Consider the following 18,863-nt stretch of genomic DNA (forward strand, 5'->3'; position numbering starts at 1 on the left):
GCTGAGTGATTTTGGAAGGTTTGAATGACAAAATATACACTATTTAATTTAATCTGGACACATGAAAGCATTGTGTTTTCTGCTTTTATGAACTGGACGCAGGATAGAAGTGGGAGTCTTGTCTAAGTCATTGATTGGTGTACTTTTAAGAGCTATTTGTTGAAGAGGATGGAAAGTCAAGACGAATTCAGTGAATTCATTATCATTCGTCAAATCGTAAGACTAAACTAGGCTTTAGTCAGCATGTAACGTATTATAACTATTTCCAGCTAATTTGTCAGATACTGGTCACTTTTTGTATTGTTTAGTTCATACTAACAAGGCCTTTTCTCTTCTAATTAGTATATGGCAAGCCAGTGATTGCTAGTGCCCAAAACCAACAACAGTCAGAAAATATCTATTCTAGTGGTCAGGGAAAACCTGGCAGTCCAGAACTGGAAACAGAACCCGTATCTTCGGCCCAGGAGAATCACGAAAATGAACGGATTCCTCGCCCACTCAGTCCAACAAAATTACTCCCCTTCTTATCTAACCCTTACCGAAATCAGAGTGATGCCGACTTGGAAGCCCTACGGAAGAAATTGTCAAATGCGCCAAGGCCATTAAAGAAACGGAGCTCAATTACAGAGCCAGAGGGTCCAAATGGGCCAAATATTCAGAAACTCTTGTATCAGAGGACCACTCTAGCTGCCATGGAAACTATTTCTACTCCATCATACTCCTCCAAACCAGCTATTGTGGCTGCCAGCCCTGAAAGCCCAGCTGAAATCCAGAATCCATATCTAAGTGCAGAACCAGAGAAGGAAGTGGTTTCCCTCTCTCCTGAACCAGTTTCCACAGAGGAAGTAGAAAGTGCCATTACAGATGAAAATGCAATATCAGTGCCTTCTCCTGGTCTTGATTGTGTGACTGAGGGAATACCAGATACCAATAATCTTAATCAAACTCATGTAGAAGAACCAAATTTAGAGGTAAACATCCCACTCGAAGTATATTTGGAGGAATACCCACCATATCCACCCCCACCATACCCATCTGGAGAACCAGAAGGATTAGGAGAGGATTCTTTTAGCATGCGCCCTCCTGAAATCACTGGGCAGTTTTCTTTGCCTCCTGTAAGTAGTATGATACTATTAATTTTTTACAACTTGAAAAAATGTATTTACTATTTAGAAATACTAATGTGTTATAGGATTTTAAATTCTACCATTATGATGATTCTTATACTCACTTATTGCTCAAATATGGGGAAACAAGAGAGGGAGCTTGAGCTATATTAACTGAAACCAGTCTAAACTCAGACTTATGTGATGCAATATTTTGGGTACAGTTACTCATATGACTCCATTTTTGGTTCTCTAAAATAAAATGATATTAACGAGACCTTTTCTAATTAGTATGTGGCAAGTATATGATTGCTAGTGCCCAAAACCAAAAATAGAAACTATTCCAGTAGTCAGGGAAAACCTGGCAGGTCAAGGGGAAGACAAAAACTAAATGCCAGCGTGTAAAAGTAGCATTTTTTTTCTTTTATAGATTATAGTGTCCTTTTCTTGGTAAACAGTCATTGACATTTTTCCTTCTTAGTCTCCAATGGAGTGGAAGCTACATGGTTTTCCATTTCTGACTTATATAGTTCCCAGGAAAATGTTTATTCTTGTAACACAGCTATCAGGTTGCCTATTTGGGGCCCATAAATTATACACCTATAGCCTTATACCATTTATACCTGTCATCTTAAGGAAAAACAATTTCTAGCCATTGCATGTTGTATGAAATGTATATTATGTTGCCATTAAATATTTGTTGCTCGGTAACTTTCTCCCTGAGGCGACATAAAAGAAAAATGTGTAGGCATCAGTAATTTTAGTTGATGTAATAGGTGATAGAAAATTTTATTATTCTATGTATGGGGATAAGTTAGTCAATAAACATTTGTTAAGTGCCTGCTGTATGCCTGGCATTGTGCTAGATGCTGGGGATGCAAAGACAAAAACGAAACAGTTCCTCCTTTCAAGGAGTAGGAAGTTAAAAAAAAAGTGTCTATTGTCACTCTCAATTTGTAGGATTTTGTTGTTGGGGAAAAAAAATCTTTTAAAAATAGTAAGCTAAAAATATTTTAGTTTAGGGGCAGCTAGGTGGTGCAGTGGATAGAGCACTGGCCCTGGAGTCAGGAGGACCTGAGTTCAAATTTGGCCTCAGACACATAACACTCACTAGCTGTGTGACCCTGAGCAACTCACTTAGCCCCATTGCCTAGCCAAAAAGAAAAAAGAAAAAAATAGTTTAGTCAATGTATATATTTTCCCTTTTTAAAAAACATGGTAATTCACTACATTGATAAGCCTGATCATGGTTATTTGTTCTTTTTATCTTTGCATACAATTGTCAGTCCTTTTCACACTGAGCAGTGGTACACTGAGAGAACTCTGGTATTCTGCAGCAGAGGCATCTAAGAAAATCCTGCAAAACTGTGCAGGTCAGCCCAACCAGATTACATATAATTGGGAAATGTTTAATAAAATAAATAAAAATACAATACAGCATGATAATGTGCGTTCATGGTTTTCTAAGTCATTATGTTGCTGGCAGGGAGCTTTTTGAATGTAACACCACTGCTCTGTATCTACTATCACAAGCTAATCTGAGTATTTACCTATTAGAAACTTCTTCAGTATTCCTGCCCAACTTAAAAAACAGAATTTGCCTTGCTAAGTCAAGTAGATAATTCACTTATCTGCTTCAGCTGTGGCTAGTTTTTGATGCTTCACAGAAAATCAGCACTCTGCCACATCAAATTACATACCTTGCTTATTATAAATTAATTGTGTTTTCTATAGTTTTTGTACCAGTTATATGTCTAATTAATTTAGAATTTGTTTCTGATTTATTATACTTCCCAGGTTAACCCTTGATTGTACATTTTCTCTTTCTCAGGGCAAAAGGACAAACTTGAGAAAAATTGGCTCAGAGAGAATTGGCCATGGAATGAGAGTGAAATTCAATCCTCTTGCTTTACTTTTAGATTCATCTTTGGAAGGAGAATTTGACCTCGTACAGAGAATTATTTATGAAGTATGTTTCTGTTTGCAGATTGTTTTAGATATGACTTTTAATTTTGTTGTTAAATTCAGATTAGAAAATTACTAATTAAAAAAATAGGTATCTTAAATTGTTTTATGCTGGGCTGGCACTCTTGGATATACCCAAATAGGATTAAGATAGAACTTCAAATTTGGTGCCAGTTCTTTGACAGTATGGAAATTGTGCATTGCTGTGGAATCCTCTAAAGTCCTTTCTTATATCTCATGGAATAATATCAACACTATTGAAATAACATTTATTAAATGCTTATTTGCAGTGTTTTTTTTTTATGAAGTTGATTAGATATAGTCCCTGCCCTGTAAGGCTGATGGCTTAGAATATTTTTATTTGCTTTTTCTCTCTTTTCCTATATTAAATAGGTCCTACCCAGAAATTCATTTGCTGGAAAGTGAGGAGGAAGAAACAAAAATGATGTTAAAGTAGCTCCTGTAGAAAAAAATGTCCCTTTCCTATTCATTTTTTACTTTATTGCATTGTGCCATCACTTGATGTGGCGGTTTTCTTATTTATGCAATTTATTTTGATATAGTGAGTCTCTTAGTTCTGTTGGATTTCAACTATGTTCTAAGAAAACAGCCTTGAAAATATTTTTTTTTCTTATATCCAAGAAGCCAATTACTAGTGTTGTGCTACGTGGCACAAAATTCGAATGAGTGTTTTACACCTCTTTTTGTTTTATAGGTTGATGATCCCAGTCTGCCTAATGATGAAGGTATTACAGCACTTCATAATGCTGTTTGTGCCGGTCACACAGAAATTGTGAAATTCTTGGTGCAATTTGGTGTGAATGTAAATGCTGCAGATAGTGATGGATGGTAAGGATTGCCTTTAGCCGCCTGAGATGCTATTCAAATGAAGTAGTCTAGATTCAGAAAATCAGTTATTCATTGTTAATTATGCATCTCCTGTGTGCAAGGTAGTTTATCAAGGTATTACAAGAAATGCACAGACTGCCTTCATAGTACTTGTATCCTAGTTGATGTAACTAACATGAAAGTTTGAACAATAATAGAAACATTCAAGACAATATGTAAGAGGTCATAGGACAGTATCATTATCAAATAATTGGTATAGAACTGACATAATTTCAGAAGAAAGAGAGAATTACTTATCGTCTGATGTTTATTAAGAGATCTATTATGAATGGATAGTACTATGCTAAGAACAATGAAATGCACAACAGTTTTGTATTTGGTTCATCTTGTAATTTATGTCCAACTACTTTGCACATGCTTCTCTTGTATGATCTTTTTTTTGGTGGGGAAGAGGCTCTTGTATGATCTTAAAGGGAGTTATACTTGCTTTTGGTTAATAGATGTTAATGATAACTAAAAAGTAGTAAAACTTGGAATGAAAATATTTAGTTGCGTTTTCTCTCTCTGGCTTACCAAAGTGACAGGAACTTAAGGATTATTGTTGTAATGCTTTCTGTGATATGATACCAAAATAAATAAAGATGGCAAAAAGGTGACCAGTTACAAAATGTATCAGAGTCAAGAGTTTTGATCTCTTTCTGATCCTGTTAACTGACAGTCAACCGTCTGCAAGCATTTATTAAGTGTCTGCTATGTGTTGGACACTGTGCTAATCACTGGGGATATAAAGAAAGGAAAATAGTCCCTGCCCTTAAGAAGGGTACAGTCTAATGGGGAACACAACATACAAACAACTATGTGTATGTGAGATACATAAGGCAATTTGAGGGTAATCTCGGAAGAGTACACTAGCGTTAAGGGGGATTGGTAAGGCTTCTTGCTGAAGGGGAGTGACTTGAAGGGGAACCAAGAGGCAGAGAAGAGGAGGAAGAGTATTTCAGGTATGAGGACAACCAGTGAAAATCCACTTTCTGACCTCATTAACTGTGACATAGGGGCCAGGTTGACTTTGAAGTCAGGCCATAACAAAGGTCTATGGATGTTCAGACAGAGAGTCTTAAGCAATTAAAATTAAAATGTATGAAAACACTCTTTGCTTTTTACTAGTTTGAGGAGTCTAAGATTAAGGAGACACAAAGGAAAAGTCAAAATCTCAAGAGTGAAACTGCATCTAAATGTCATATTCTGGACAGCCAGAGAAATTTCTTCTATTTAACTCCCATGCTAAAGTCTTCTTAGTTTGGGTATAAGAGAGGGAATCAAAATGGTCCCTCCCAACTCCTTCTATAACCAGGTTTTCCTTTGCCTTTCCTGTTGCTTGTGATCGTTTTAGAACATTGGTCAGTTGTATAACAGTATTCTTGAGATGCTTCCAGGAGCCCTTTTAAGAGATAATACCACAGTCTGTTCAGCAAGGGGATCCAGTCCAGCAGAGTAGCCATTTTAAAACCATTGGCTGGTTTCATTCAAAGTGAAATCACTTGATTTTTTTTCCATTTGGGACTCTTTAATAATTCATGGGTGGTGTTTTTATTTTCAGTTGGTTAAAAATAGGATTTCACACGGACAGTTTAATGACTAGATTCCCAATATGGGCCTATGATTTCATCAGTGTAGGGGATTCTTGGTGAACAGCCTTTCTACTAATGCAGGCAACCATTCTTCTGCAACTTAGAGTCTTAGGAAGGTGCATAGAATGCAGTGAGAGGCTTGGTGACTTGGACAGAGTCACACATGAAGAAGTGGGGGCTTAACTCAGGCGTTGTTGATTCCTAAGCAGGCCACTTACCTACTGTGCCACATTATCTCTTATCTCCAGAATTTGGGAGGGGACATTTCCCTGTTGCGTAAAATGTATTTCTGAACTTATCTCTGTGTGTGTGAATTCTTCCCTTCTTTGTTCATTTGTTTAGTGTGTTTCAAGTGTCAGCTACTTCCCCCAACACCTTTCTCCTTAATTTGTATAGATATCTACTTGTGTACTTAGAATATGTCAGAAAATTTTCCCTAACCTTTCTTTCCCTTATCCTCCGTGTATTTCTCTTCCCCACTCTTTCCATTCTTCTCTTAAGATCATGAAGACATAACAGAGCCACTCCTAGGATTTCTGTCTAATTAGACTTCCTCTGTGAGCTATGATGATGATAGGGTTCAGAGGGGAACACTTGTATCATCTCCTCATATTTGAATGTAAGTAATTTTTCCTTCTTTAGACTTTTATCATTGTTTATTTGTCTTTTTTACATTTCTCTTAATTTGTGTGTTAGAATTTCAAAATTTCTGTGTAACTTGTCTTTTCATCAGGAATGCTTAGAAGTTCTTTATTTCATTAAGTTCCATTTTCCCCCTGTAATTTTACACTCAGTTTTGCTGAGTAAGTTCTTGGAATGTAAGCCTATATCCTTTGCCTTCTGGAATATCATATTACAAGTTCTTTGCTCCTTTAAAGAGGTGGATTGAACACGTATAATCATAACTGTGGCTCCTCAGTACTTGAATTCTTTCTTTCTGGTCACTTGCAGTATTTTTTTTCTCTGACTTGGAAGCTTGAATTTTGGTTATGCTGTTCCTGGGAGTTTTCATTTTGGGGTTTTATTCAGATGGTGAGTGGTGTGGTAGATTCTGTCTCTTTCTACTGTGCCCTCTGCTTCTAAGAAGTCTGAGCAGTTTTAGGATTTCTTTAAATATAATGTCTAGGCTTTTTTTGATCATGACATTCAGATAGTCCAATGATTTTTTTTTTTTGCAAGTCAGTGGGGTGAAGCGACTTGCCCAGGGTCACACAGCTAGTAAGTGCTAAGTGTCTAAGGCCAGATTTAAACTCAAGTCTTGCTGAATCCAGGGCCTGCGCCATCTAGCTGCCCTCTCCAGTGATTCTTACATTTTATTTCTCCTTGATTTTTTTTGGTCAGTTGTTTTTGCTATGATACCTTACATTTTCTTCTGGTTTTTTTTTGTCCCAGTATTTTAGCTTTGTTTTAATCTTTCTTGTTATCTTATGGAATCATTGATTTCTATTTGGTCCATTTTATTTTCACAGTATTTGGTGCTTGGACAAGATCTTGTGCCAAGCTTTTAATGCTTTTTCCAGTTCCTTCTTCTATAGTTTTTTTCTTTTCCAATTTTTTTCTCACATGCTCTCATTTCATTATAAAAACATTTTTAACTTTTCTAGGAATTCTAAGTGAGTTTGTGCTCAACCTGTGTTTTTCTTTGAGGCTTTGCTTATAGATGTTTTGGAGTCATTCGCTTTTGGATTGTGTCTTGAGTGGCCCTGCTTCCATAATAGCTCTCTGTGGTGGGGTTCTTTTTGTTTGCTCATTTTTGCAGCCCGTTTCCTGATTTTAGACTTGATGTTAGAGCTGAGCACTGCCGTGCTTCTGGAGGGAAGGTCTGGGCTGCTCCTCTTGCAGCTTTCTTGGGATGTTGAATGTTGTATTATTCCAGGATCCTCAGAGACAGGCTGAGAACCTGAAATCTTTCAGTCTCCCATAGAGGTCTGATCTGGGGCAAAGTGTGATTTCTGCCCCATTGGTCTGAGTTTTTGCAAGTTCCTGACCTGGATTTGAGTCTGAGCAACAGTAGACTGAGCAGCTGCTATATTCTACCCCATCAGCTAGGTGTGGAGCTCTGTTAGATCTGAATGACAGAGTTGTAGGTTCCCTTTTGGTTGCAACTCCTATTGTGGTTATTGCTCAGTCGGCTTCAGATTTGACTGGAAGCTGAAACTGAAACCCTGCTCTCCTCCTGGTGCCACACCGCTGCAGCTGGCTTCTGTGCTTCCTTCTTTATTCGTATACTGCCCAGTGCCTCTTCCTGGGCAGTTCTGCCCCCACTTGAGGCTCAGTTTCTCATTCTACCCTGGATCTGTGACCCAGATCTGGGTAGTGGTCACTGCTGCCAGTTGTTATTTGTTTCCATCCTAGTGCTTGACTATAGGTCTGGGGATGCCTTGGTATAGGTCTAGGATGTCTTCTTGCCCTAGTACATAACCTCTCTTTAGGTTTGGGAGTGCTTCTTTGCCCAGCAGTGTGGTTATTGCCTTTCCTTATACCCTAAACTTTCTCTTTAAGATGACCTTTCGTCTACTTTGTATACTGTAGATACCTTTATTTGTTATCTCCCCTGTTAGAATGTAAACTCCTTGAGGACAGTGACTATTTTCATTTTCTTTGCATCCCCAGTACTTGGCATGGAGGAATAAATGCTTGTTGATTGATTTCAGGGCTATATTTCATTGGTGAATGTAAAGCATTTCTGCTGGTAACTAAGGTGCTTTTAGGAAAGACCTCTGAAATAGAAGATAGAACTAAACAAAGTTGCTTCTACAAATGTGTTAGTATAAATTTTTCATTGAAATTTGCAAAAACACTTAATTTGCATGTTAATTTCTTCTTTCTCATAGGACTCCATTACACTGTGCTGCTTCTTGTAATAATGTTCAAGTGTGTAAGTTTCTGGTAGAATCAGGAGCTGCTGTGTTTGCTATGACTTACAGCGATATGCAGACTGCTGCAGATAAATGTGAGGAAATGGAAGAAGGCTATACTCAGTGCTCACAGTTTCTGTATGGTATGTATTAATTCAGACATCAGATTTATTGGTTTCAACCTGAATTTCAATTGTCCCTGGTTGTCTGGATAACGAGCGAGGTTTTTTGATACTGAAAATGTCTAATAAGTAAAGTAGCCTAGGTTTTTTCCAAAGCTTAAATTGAGAACTTTTGCCTTGCTGTAGCAATAATGTCCCTATTCCTGACTTTAAGGGCATGGTAAATAGTGGATTAGGAGCCTGCAGGCTTGAATTTTCATTTTGCCTCTGCCTCTTACTAGTTTGTGACCTTATGTAAGTCCCTCTGGCCCAGTTTCCTTATCTTTAAAATGAAGATCAATTAGATAATCTCTGCAAATCCTACTTTTTGTCTTGGTATGTATGCCCAGCACCTAACAGATCAACTTATACATAGTAGGCCCATAACAAATTCATTCGTCTTCCCTAAAATACGGTGTCTCATTGTGGTGTGGAAGGGTGACCCTGGCTTGTCTAGAGCTGTTCTGGCAAGTTCTATTAAGATGGAAAAACTTATGATGAAGTTTTCATCAAAGACAGGCTACCATAAGTTACTAGATGGAGTACCTACACCAACGAAATCAGCAGTCCTGGAGTCATAGTCTTTGAGATAACACTAAAGAACTTATCAATGTGAGTTTCCCTCAGTTGATTCTTAGTCAATATTAAGCACTTAGGCATTATACTAAGCACCAGGGATGTACAGAGGCAGATCACAGATCTGTCCAGATCAGGGGTGGGAGACCTTCAGCCTCAAGGCCACATGTGGCCTTCTAGGTCCTTGGGGTGCAGCCTTTTGACTGAGTCTTAAGTTTTACAGAACAAATCCTTTTATTAAGGGGATTTGTTCTGGAAGGTTTGGATTCAGTTAAAGGGCAGCACTTGAGCACTAGAGGGCCACATGTGGCCTTGAGGCCACAGGTTCCCCACTCTTGCTCTGGCTCATACCCCAACCATTCCTCATACTGTGAGATTTTTGTCCTTTCCTCACATAAATCTCTTTAGAGGAGCTATCTTTGTGCTGGAGGGCCTTATCAAATGAGTTTTAACCATCACTGGTTACTGGTTCAGGACTCATTGTGTGTCCGTATGTCATCCTTCACTCTCAGCACATGGTCAGCCTATTTAGTGTTCTCATTGTACATTTCCTTGATTCTTTTGTGCAATTCGTTGTTTGCAACATGCTTGTAGTATATTTATACTCACAGTGCTCTTCCATTGTTCCTTTGCAATTTTTATTCTAAAGGGATTGTTTTAATCCATGATTTGTGGCCATGCGCCATTACTGGAAGAATATTGGTGCCCCAGAAAATAGGTTCTTATTTCAGGGAACAGCTTGGAATCATTGAAATCTCTGCACAATTTTCCAAATGCAAAATAGACTACTTTCTGCCTCCTATTCACATCTGAACCCAGTACATCTGTTGTTTACATTTAAGATCTGTGCATTGTTGGACTAACTTAGTAGATTGCCCATCTAGCTTCATGTTATAAAGCTAGCTGAAAGACCTTCTTCATTAGTTTTTTCCTGAATGATCGTGGGTCTGTTTGAGGATGTGTTATAGTATTCTGGGACTTGATGCAATCAAAACAATGTCGTTTACAAAAAGGAATATCTGTAGGACCTTGCTATCTTTATGGAATCCATCTTCCATTTGGATTCCATGCAGGGTATTTTCTTATTAGAGTGGCAGATATCTTTGGTAGGATATGTTCTCTATGTTATACCTCTTTTGATTTTGATAAAGAATTATAAGCAAAGTTACTACTGTGGTTGCATCTATTAGTAAATCTTGCATGATCTTAATATGCATAGGTGATTATTTTATCTGGTGGTTGAGAGCTTGCAATGCTTTAGAAAATTGTCAAGTGACTTTATTAATAGCAAACAGCAGAATATCATATTCTTTGCGTTAAATTAGGTGACTTGGAAGATTTCATGTGTTGAAAATTATTTGAAAAGTCTACCTATTTTCTTCTTTCTCTTTCTGTGTACATCAATTTAATAAAGATTTTATAGAACTTAATTAGGCTGATGAGTCTTAGTTATGATGTCCTTTGAGCATTCCTGCCCTGCCCCCTCCTCCCAATTGCTAGTTATCTTTCCTTTTTTCAGATATCTTAAAAAATCTCTCTTAATTTCAAAATTGTTGTCTCTGGCAGTTGTTTTCCCCCATGTGTACTTGATCTTGTTTAGTTACTCCTACCATCTTCTTCATCCTTAGTGTTATTCTTCTTCCTTATATTGAAACATCATGGACTGAAGTGTTAGAGTCCAAATGTGGTAGTTTAACTGTCATAGATGAGAAATAGTTGTTATGTAAATGCTGATAGGTCTATTCTATTTTTCACCTGTTTATTGCCCTAGTTGATTGTCAAGTTTCATTTGAAAATTCTTTTCAGGTCTGTTGCCAAACTTTCTGCATACCAAGAAAGATGGAAAGTTAGGATGGGGCTATGTTGGGAAGAGCTTTAAATATCAGAGTTCATATATAAGCCTAGAGCTAACAAGAAGCCACTAGAGTTTGAGGTGGAGGTAGGTGTTACGTAGTTCTGCACTTTGGGAAAAATCACTTTGGGGGCTGTGTGAATAATGAAGTGGAGTAGGGAGAGACTGGACGCAGGAAAATCATCGTTTTACCATGTGCCATTATTTTAATAAGAGGCCATTGTTGTTGTTCAGTTGTTTTCATTCCAGTCTCCATTTGGGGTTTTCTTGGCAGAGATACTGGAATGGCTTATTGTTTCCTTCTCCAGCTTATTTTATAGATGAGGAAACTGAGGTAAACAGAGTTAAGTGACTTGTGCAGGGTCACACAATTCACAAGTGTCTGAAGCTCTTACCGTAGTCCAAAGAATTAATGTAGTGGTTAAGTGATAAACTTTTCCTTATTTTATATAGCCAGACTTCTCCTTGGAATAGCAGATATATCCGCTGTTCCCAGGACTGTATGTGAAGCCTTTCCAGGTTGGTAGAATCTATGCTGATAGCCCTTGGGTAATTCCCACCACAGTGGGATGGGTGTCACTCAGGTCTTTAGTAGGTCAGTGAGGTAATAATGGTATTTTAAGTGACTGAAATTGAGCATCAAAAGGTAGTCATTGTAAAATTGTGAATATGAAAGATATCTTTAAATACAAAGCAACTGAGATGTATAGAGACAGACATATACATACACATTCTATAAATTACAGAGTATTTAGCTAAAGTTATTTCTTGCCCATTTAGCTAGACAACATTAGCTCAAATATTTTCAGACTAATTAATTGGAGCTTTTTAAACTAAGTTCACAAATATTGGATGCCATTTATGCTTTTAAAAGGACAAAACCTTTTCTTTCTAAAATGTATTAGTACTCTGTTTTTTAAATAAATAGGACCTTTTTTCTTTTTTTTTGATGACTCAGGGTCTTTATTATGAATAATAGCTCATTGTACTGCTATATTAAGTGGTGCCCACAGGGCTTAATGAGATGTGTAAAGCTGTTTGCTTCTCTCTGAAGTGGTCCCAAGGTAGTATTTTTTTGAATTCTTAACTACTTTGTACAGTTTTTGTATCTTTCTGTACTGTCAGTTGTTACTTTATTGATGCTATTAATATGTTTGCTACTAGCCATCCCTTTCCCATTTGCTGCTTCTCATCTGCTATGGGTAGATTATCATCATGCAACCAAACTAAGTGAAAGACTAAAGAAGCTTTCAATATGAGTAAAAAGCCGTAACATTTAACACATGGCTTGGTTTCACCTCTGTAATAATAAATTGTTATCACAATTATTTGTATATTTGTCATCTCACTACTATGTTTTGGTTGATCTTTTTGTTAGTCTTAGCAGTTAGCATAAGTGCTCTGCATATAGTAGTTGCTTAAATCTTTGATAATTTGTCCACTTTTAGGTGGGAGGGGCTGGTCTTTGTATAAAAGTTCTAGAATGAGTGGTCCAGACCATAATGTTAATAGGATTTCTGGGGTTAAGGAGTCATTGTGGACTCTAGGAGTTAGGGGAAAATGTATGGAGTAAGCAGAGCATGAACTAAGCGTGGGCATTCCATTCTGTAAGTTTATCTTCTTATCCACAGGGTTACAGGTTTTGTGTAAAAAGATTTCGTTTAAAAAATTAGCTAGCATTTAGGTGCAGTTATCATTACCATTTTACAGGTGAAGAAACTAAAATGGACTCGTTAAATGACTTACCCAGGGTCACGCAGCTAATAAGTGTGTGAGGCAAGATTTGAACTGTCTCCCTGACTCCCAGTCCAGAACTCTATGCTACCTAGCTTTCATAAAAATAAAAAATAAGAACAAAAAAATCCCACCTTGTCAAATTGTTCATCACCGTTGAGAACCATATTAGATACTATTCTGTTGAATAAACAAAGGCAAGGAAAGCACTTCACATAAAAACAAATTTCTGAATAATGGCAATAAGGCAGAACTGTTTATATGAAGGAATATAAGTTTAAAGTGTTCTTTGTGGTAGTGTGTTTTGCCAAGATGAAAGTCATTTGTCGTATGTTGAATACTTTCCCAGAGTAGGCAGTTGCCATCTTAAATCCAATGCCAGCATTTTTGGGTATGACCTAAGACCATCAGGAAAGAGAACAGACCTGCGATGGATAGGTAACAGTGCCCCATTCATCTCCTTAAAATGCCTTTGCTAATTAGTAGGTGGGCTCTTGAGGACAGATTTGATGACCTATTCTTATTTTCCAGAACTTTCTGCTATGTACTATTTTCTCTTTCTGCTGTTCCTTTTGTCTAACTTTCCTCCCTTCTTTCCTAACTATAGTGAGTATAGCTGTGGATGAAACTGAAGGAACCAGCTGAATCCATGTATCTGTAATCCAACTTCTGACCTAGTTGATTTGATACAGATTGATGTTGTCCACTTAGCTATTGGGATTATGAGATAATATAAAGAAAACCTAGTATTCTGTAATTATTTTATTGAACCTACATACACTGGCTAAAAGCCAGTGAGAGACTGGCGTGTGTGTATGTAGTCTGCAGCTACTGATACCTTGGTTATAGCTCATCATATTGTCACTCAGTAAGCATTTAAGGTTTTAAACTAAGTGCTGGGGGTACAAAAGAAGGGCAGAAGACAATCCTAGCCCTCAAGGAGTTCACACACTAATAGGGGAGGCAACATGTAAATAGTGGTGTACAAACAAGATATTTACAAGGTGGATTGAAGATAATCTGTAGAGGGAAGGCACTTAGCCTTAAGTGGGATCAAGAAAGGCACGTTGTAGAAGATGAGATTTTAGCTGGGACTTGAAGTAAATCAGGGAGGTGAACAGGCCAAGATGAGGAGGGAGAGTGTTCTAGGCATAGGGGAACAGCCAGTTAGAATGCCTGGAGCAGAGAGAATGGATTGTCAGCAAGGAGGCTAGCATCACTGGATTGTAGATACTTTTGGGAGAAGTAAGGTATAAGAAGAGTGGAAAGGTAGCAGGGGACCAGGTTGTAGAGGGCTTTGATGGCCAAACAGAGGATTTTACATTTGATCCTGGAGGTGATGTGGAACCACTGAAATTTATAGAACTCATTAAACTCTTCCTAGATGCACAGTCAACATTTAAACCCATCTCCCATTATCCTTTTCACTTATATAAAACTCAAATGTCAATTTGGATATTAAATTGATGCAGTAGAAAATGTGCTAGATTTGGAATTGGAGATTCTGGGTCTGAATCCCAACTCCTCTCCTTGCCCATGTGAGCTAGAATGAAAGAATAAAAACACTTGTTATTAAGTGTTGACTAGGAATACAAGCTAGAATTCATACAGCACTTTAATATTTGCAAAGCACTTTACAGTGATTATCTCATGTGATCCTCACAACAGCCTTGGCGGGGGTGGGGGGAAGGTGCTTATGATCCCATTTTACAGATGAGGAAACAGGCTGAAGGAAATGAAGTGATTTTGCCTGAGGTCATGTAGCTAGAAAGTGTCTGAATCAGGATTTGAACTCAAGTCTTCCTGTCTCCATGTTTAGAATTACATTCCATTGTTCCACCTAGCTGACTATGTGCAAAACTTTGGACTGAAGATAAAAATAGAAAGGAAATACAGCTCTTGCTCTCAAGGAGCTTGAATTCTAATGAAGGGAGACCACATTTAGAGGAAGCTTCAGCTACAAGTCAAATAGAAAGCCTGTGAGTCCATAGGGTGCAGTGGCAGACAGATGGTGTGGTGAGAAGATCCTAATACCCCTGTCCCCATGCAGGTTAGTAGAGTATTTCCTTAAAACGTCCTGAAACTGTCCTTAAGATTCTATTGGCTTAGAGGCCAGAAAACTTAGACTGTTGATATTATTTTCTGGTCACCCGAATACAAAATCGTAAGAAGCTCCAGCGGCTCTCAAATGTTTGGCTGAGACTGGGGAGCCATTTGTAGCTGAATCACCTTCCAGGGTCCTTGATGCACATCCTTATTAGATATCTTTGCCCAGTTATGGCTAAGTAAATCTCCTTTTGTTAACCATTGAATGATCTACGAGTGTCTCATTTTTAATCAGAACTTAGAGTAATCACTAAAATAATTGAGGTGTTGAAGTATTTCAGTTTAGCCACCTAATTCTGACTCCAATTTAACCATGTGATAGGTATGTATTTAACTCTTACGAACTGTGGAACTGGACTAGGACAGCCTTTTTGCTCTAAAAGTAACGCTTAGGGTGAAGAATCTCTATTTAGAAGCATACACAGTAACTGCTAAGAGACGTTTGGATTGTATGGCATTCAACTAAAGTTCTCTGGTGCTACTTTTATCTTTCTTAACTTTTTTGAGTTCATCTACATTGCAGAAGAAAAAAAATCATTAAGTTCTTGGTGCACGAGTAATAACATTTCAGCCTATACCTAGTCCCTGTCCCTTGCATGTTATGTAACCAGATAGCCCCAAATTTTCAATTCAACATCTTGAAGGCATTTTCCTTTTTTGTTCCTAGGAGTTCAGGAGAAAATGGGCATAATGAATAAAGGTGTCATCTATGCCCTGTGGGATTATGAACCTCAGAATGGTGATGAACTGCCCATGAAGGAAGGAGACTGTATGACAATCATCCGAAGGGAAGATGAAGATGAAATTGAATGGTGGTGGGCACGTCTCAATGACAAGGAAGGATACGTGCCTCGAAATTTGCTGGGAGTAAGTTATTCCTTTTTTTGGAGGATGTTTCTTACTAAGGCTTTGGAGAGAGGAGACTTTGAAAAAGGTGGAGGATAACAGTATTCTCACATGCTTCCCCTTGAGGCTAGGCTGTTTGTGGCTGTGGAGAAGAGTGGAGTTACCTAGCCCAAGTGGGAATTGAGCCAATAACTTTGACCTTATTAACACTCTGCTCTGATTCCCCAAGTATCCATTATAGACAGCATTACCCTAGGCTTATGGGCCTTATAAAGGGAACAGAAGGCAATGGAGCTTAAAAACAAATCATAGAAAGAGGCTGAATATAAGAAATCAAATAACATAAGAACCTTTTCTTTTTTTGGACCAGAGCTGTGATTTGATTGTTGTAGAGAGCTCCTCAGGAGGTCCTCCTTCTACCAGTGCAGATCCTCAGTGTGGACTCTCCAGTGTGGGGCCTTAAAGAGCTTTGGTGAGCTTCACTGAGAGATTAAGCGACCCGCCTGGGGGCCACCCTGCCCATCTAAGTGAGAGGTGACACTGGAACCCAAGTCTGCCTGACTCTATCCATTATGCCACAGGAATAAGAACATATGAAAATTATAGTGGTTTCTTAGTATTGTGGACCTGCTGACTGTAGGTGAGAGATTTGTGTAGCAGCATTTTGAAGGAGGAATGTGGTCTGACAGGAGTGTGGGAGAGTGCATTCAAGTGAAAAAAATTACGTGTTTGAAGGCGCAAGCACATCCATTTTAATTATTTCTAGCCCCTTTTAGGGTCTGTTATTCTGTGACTTGGTGTTTTGGGGGAAAAAAAAAAGAAAAAATGAATAAAGAGATTTGGTAGAATGGGTTACAGAATAGAAACCAGTGGTATAGTGATGGTTTCTAAAAGTAGTGCTTAAGATAGCTAATTCTTTTTTTTTTTTTAATGCTAGGCAATGGGGTTAAGTGACTTGCCCAGGGTCACGTAGCTAGTAAGTGTTGTGTCTGAGGCCGGATTTGAACTCAGGTCCTCCTGACTCCAGGGAGGGTATTCTATACACTCTGCCACTTAGTTGCCCCAAGATAGCTAATTCTTGTTAGAATACTGCATGTAGTTTTGGTTATAAAAGCTAGGGGAGGGAAGGCAGAAGGAACTTAAAGTGACTCTCCAGGGTCACACAGCTAGCAAATGTCAGAAATTGGATTTGAATTCAAGTCTTCCTGACTCGAGGCTCTGAGCTTCTATCTATTATGGCAGTGAGGATGCCTAGGTGGTTGTTATAGTCCAGGTATAATGTGATTAGGGCATGAATCAGGGTTGTGCTTGTGGGAATGATAAGGTAAGGCCTTGTATTTAAAATTGCAGGATTTAATTGATGGTCTAGGTACCAGCAATAAAGAAAAGAGCAGTTGAAATAATATTCTAATTTAGGAGTCTTTTTGGACTATACTTCACCCTGCTCCTCTGTCTTTTATCCATCATCTGTGTTAAGTACCCAATGTGCCTTGCTTACTTGTCTAACAAAACTTGTAATTAAACACTAGGCTGTTGCATGTGGGTTATGTATTGGAATAGACTTTTACTTTACTGTAAAGTTAGGAATTAAAAGATGTACTCTAGCCCATAAAATAAGAGGTCTCTTTCAAATGTCAACTAAAAATGTGAAAAACTTACTATCTTCAAAGAATTTTACTTTTTAGTCCTATGAAGGAAATAAATTGGCATTAGTAGTAGTAGTAATTGTGCTTCCATTTGTATGGCACAATAGTATTTGAGTGTTTTTTCCTCACACTAATCCTGTGAGATATTATCTTCATTTTATATGCAGAAACTGAGGCTTGGAGTGGCTTAAGTGATGTGTCCCACAGCCTTGTAATTAGTGAGGAGCCTGTGAACTCCCATGTCTTTTCCTTCTAAACAGTCTCTTTTCTACTGCAGCATGATGCCTCCTATTTTTACAGAGTTTCTGAAAGGTTGTACTTAGAACCAGTTGCTCCAGATTTCTGTTGGATATATTTAGTGGTTGTTTTCCAAGTGAAGGAGGGGCAGTATGCTTCTGTGTAATGGACGAGTTGTTCAATGACTGAGTGGATAAACAAGTAATCAAATGCAGGAACTTTCAGTGGTTTTTGCCCATGTGTTATCAGAAACAAATATGCTAAAGATTTTAATCTATTCCTCAGTCTTGGATTTCTTGAGTACTGAAATATTTTTTAGAGATAAATTTCACATGCACAATTTTTTTTTTGGCTTCATTTGAGACTTAAAGCAGTAGAAAAAGAAACTTAATTCATTGGCTTCAATAACCAAATTTATGACAATTATATTTGCTAATTACCTTTATTTCCTTCAGAGAAATAAATGCTTTTCCTTTTGTGTGTTGCTCTGACACAACAGTTTAGGTGTGTTTCAGTTTTTTCCCTTCACTCTGTGTCTCTGAAACATTCTCTTGGAGAGGGAGTAGAGGGAGCAGTGAGCAGTTGAATTACTAATTTAAATCACTCGTGGATTGAAGTATGGAAACCTTGCTGCTTTCACCAGTAGCTGAGTAGCTCCTTTACAGTTACTCTCATTGCATCTCTCTTTCCACCCCTCCCCCAGTCCTCCATATAGAAGGGATTTAAGATTTTTTGTGTTACTGTACCACTTCACCTTTATAATCACTATCCCTATGACCTTTTGATATCTTCCTGAATAGTATCAGAACATAGTTGCTAAATATAATTTAATACAATTTAATACACATATTAAATTATTTTTAACTCCTTTTTAGCTGTACCCAAGAATTAAACCACGACAAAGGAGCTTGGCATGAAACCTCTTGGAATCTTTATGAAGTACTAATCTGTGTTATTAAAAAGAAGTAATGTGATTGGTGTGGACACAATTTGCAAGTCTTTATTTCCTTGACAATATAACTAACTTGAAAGCAATGAAGAATGTGCTTTAGAAGCAAATGAAGGATTGACTAATTCAATTGAGAACCTTCTACACACTGGAATGGTGCTTATAAGCAAGTGGTATTTGCCCTTTTGGGGTAAAGAAACTCCATACTTCAGCATGTGGCACTCATAAGGACAATGATGTAGTGACATCGAAATGTTGTTTTTTTTTAAAAAGGAAAAAAAACCCTTTTATTCAGTAGAAAAATCACATCCTGCCTAAGTGACTTTATTTTGGAACCTGCCTCAGTA

The 18,863-nt window shown here is 37.9% G+C and overlaps 1 protein-coding gene across 3 annotated transcripts in view; it reads left to right on the top strand.

Moving 5' to 3' along the window:
- TP53BP2 (tumor protein p53 binding protein 2) overlaps positions 1-18,780 on the top strand; it is a 76,380-nt gene extending 57,600 nt beyond the window's left edge. For all 3 annotated transcript variants that reach the window (XM_020982184.2, XM_078156297.1, XM_020982186.2), the window contains 6 exons: positions 343-1,115; positions 2,938-3,075; positions 3,787-3,920; positions 8,386-8,552; positions 15,506-15,705; positions 18,443-18,780. In XM_020982184.2, the coding sequence (XP_020837843.1) occupies positions 343-1,115; positions 2,938-3,075; positions 3,787-3,920; positions 8,386-8,552; positions 15,506-15,705; positions 18,443-18,484 (1,454 nt within the window). In that variant the 3' untranslated portion in view covers positions 18,485-18,780. The remainder of the gene's footprint in view (positions 1-342; positions 1,116-2,937; positions 3,076-3,786; positions 3,921-8,385; positions 8,553-15,505; positions 15,706-18,442) is intronic.
- Positions 18,781-18,863: the final 83 nt, after the last annotated feature.

Source organism: Phascolarctos cinereus, unplaced genomic scaffold (genome assembly GCF_003287225.1).
Source record: "Phascolarctos cinereus isolate Bilbo 61053 unplaced genomic scaffold, phaCin_HiC Scaffold_5;HRSCAF=322, whole genome shotgun sequence".
In the NCBI taxonomy this organism is placed as follows: Eukaryota; Metazoa; Chordata; class Mammalia; order Diprotodontia; family Phascolarctidae; genus Phascolarctos; species Phascolarctos cinereus.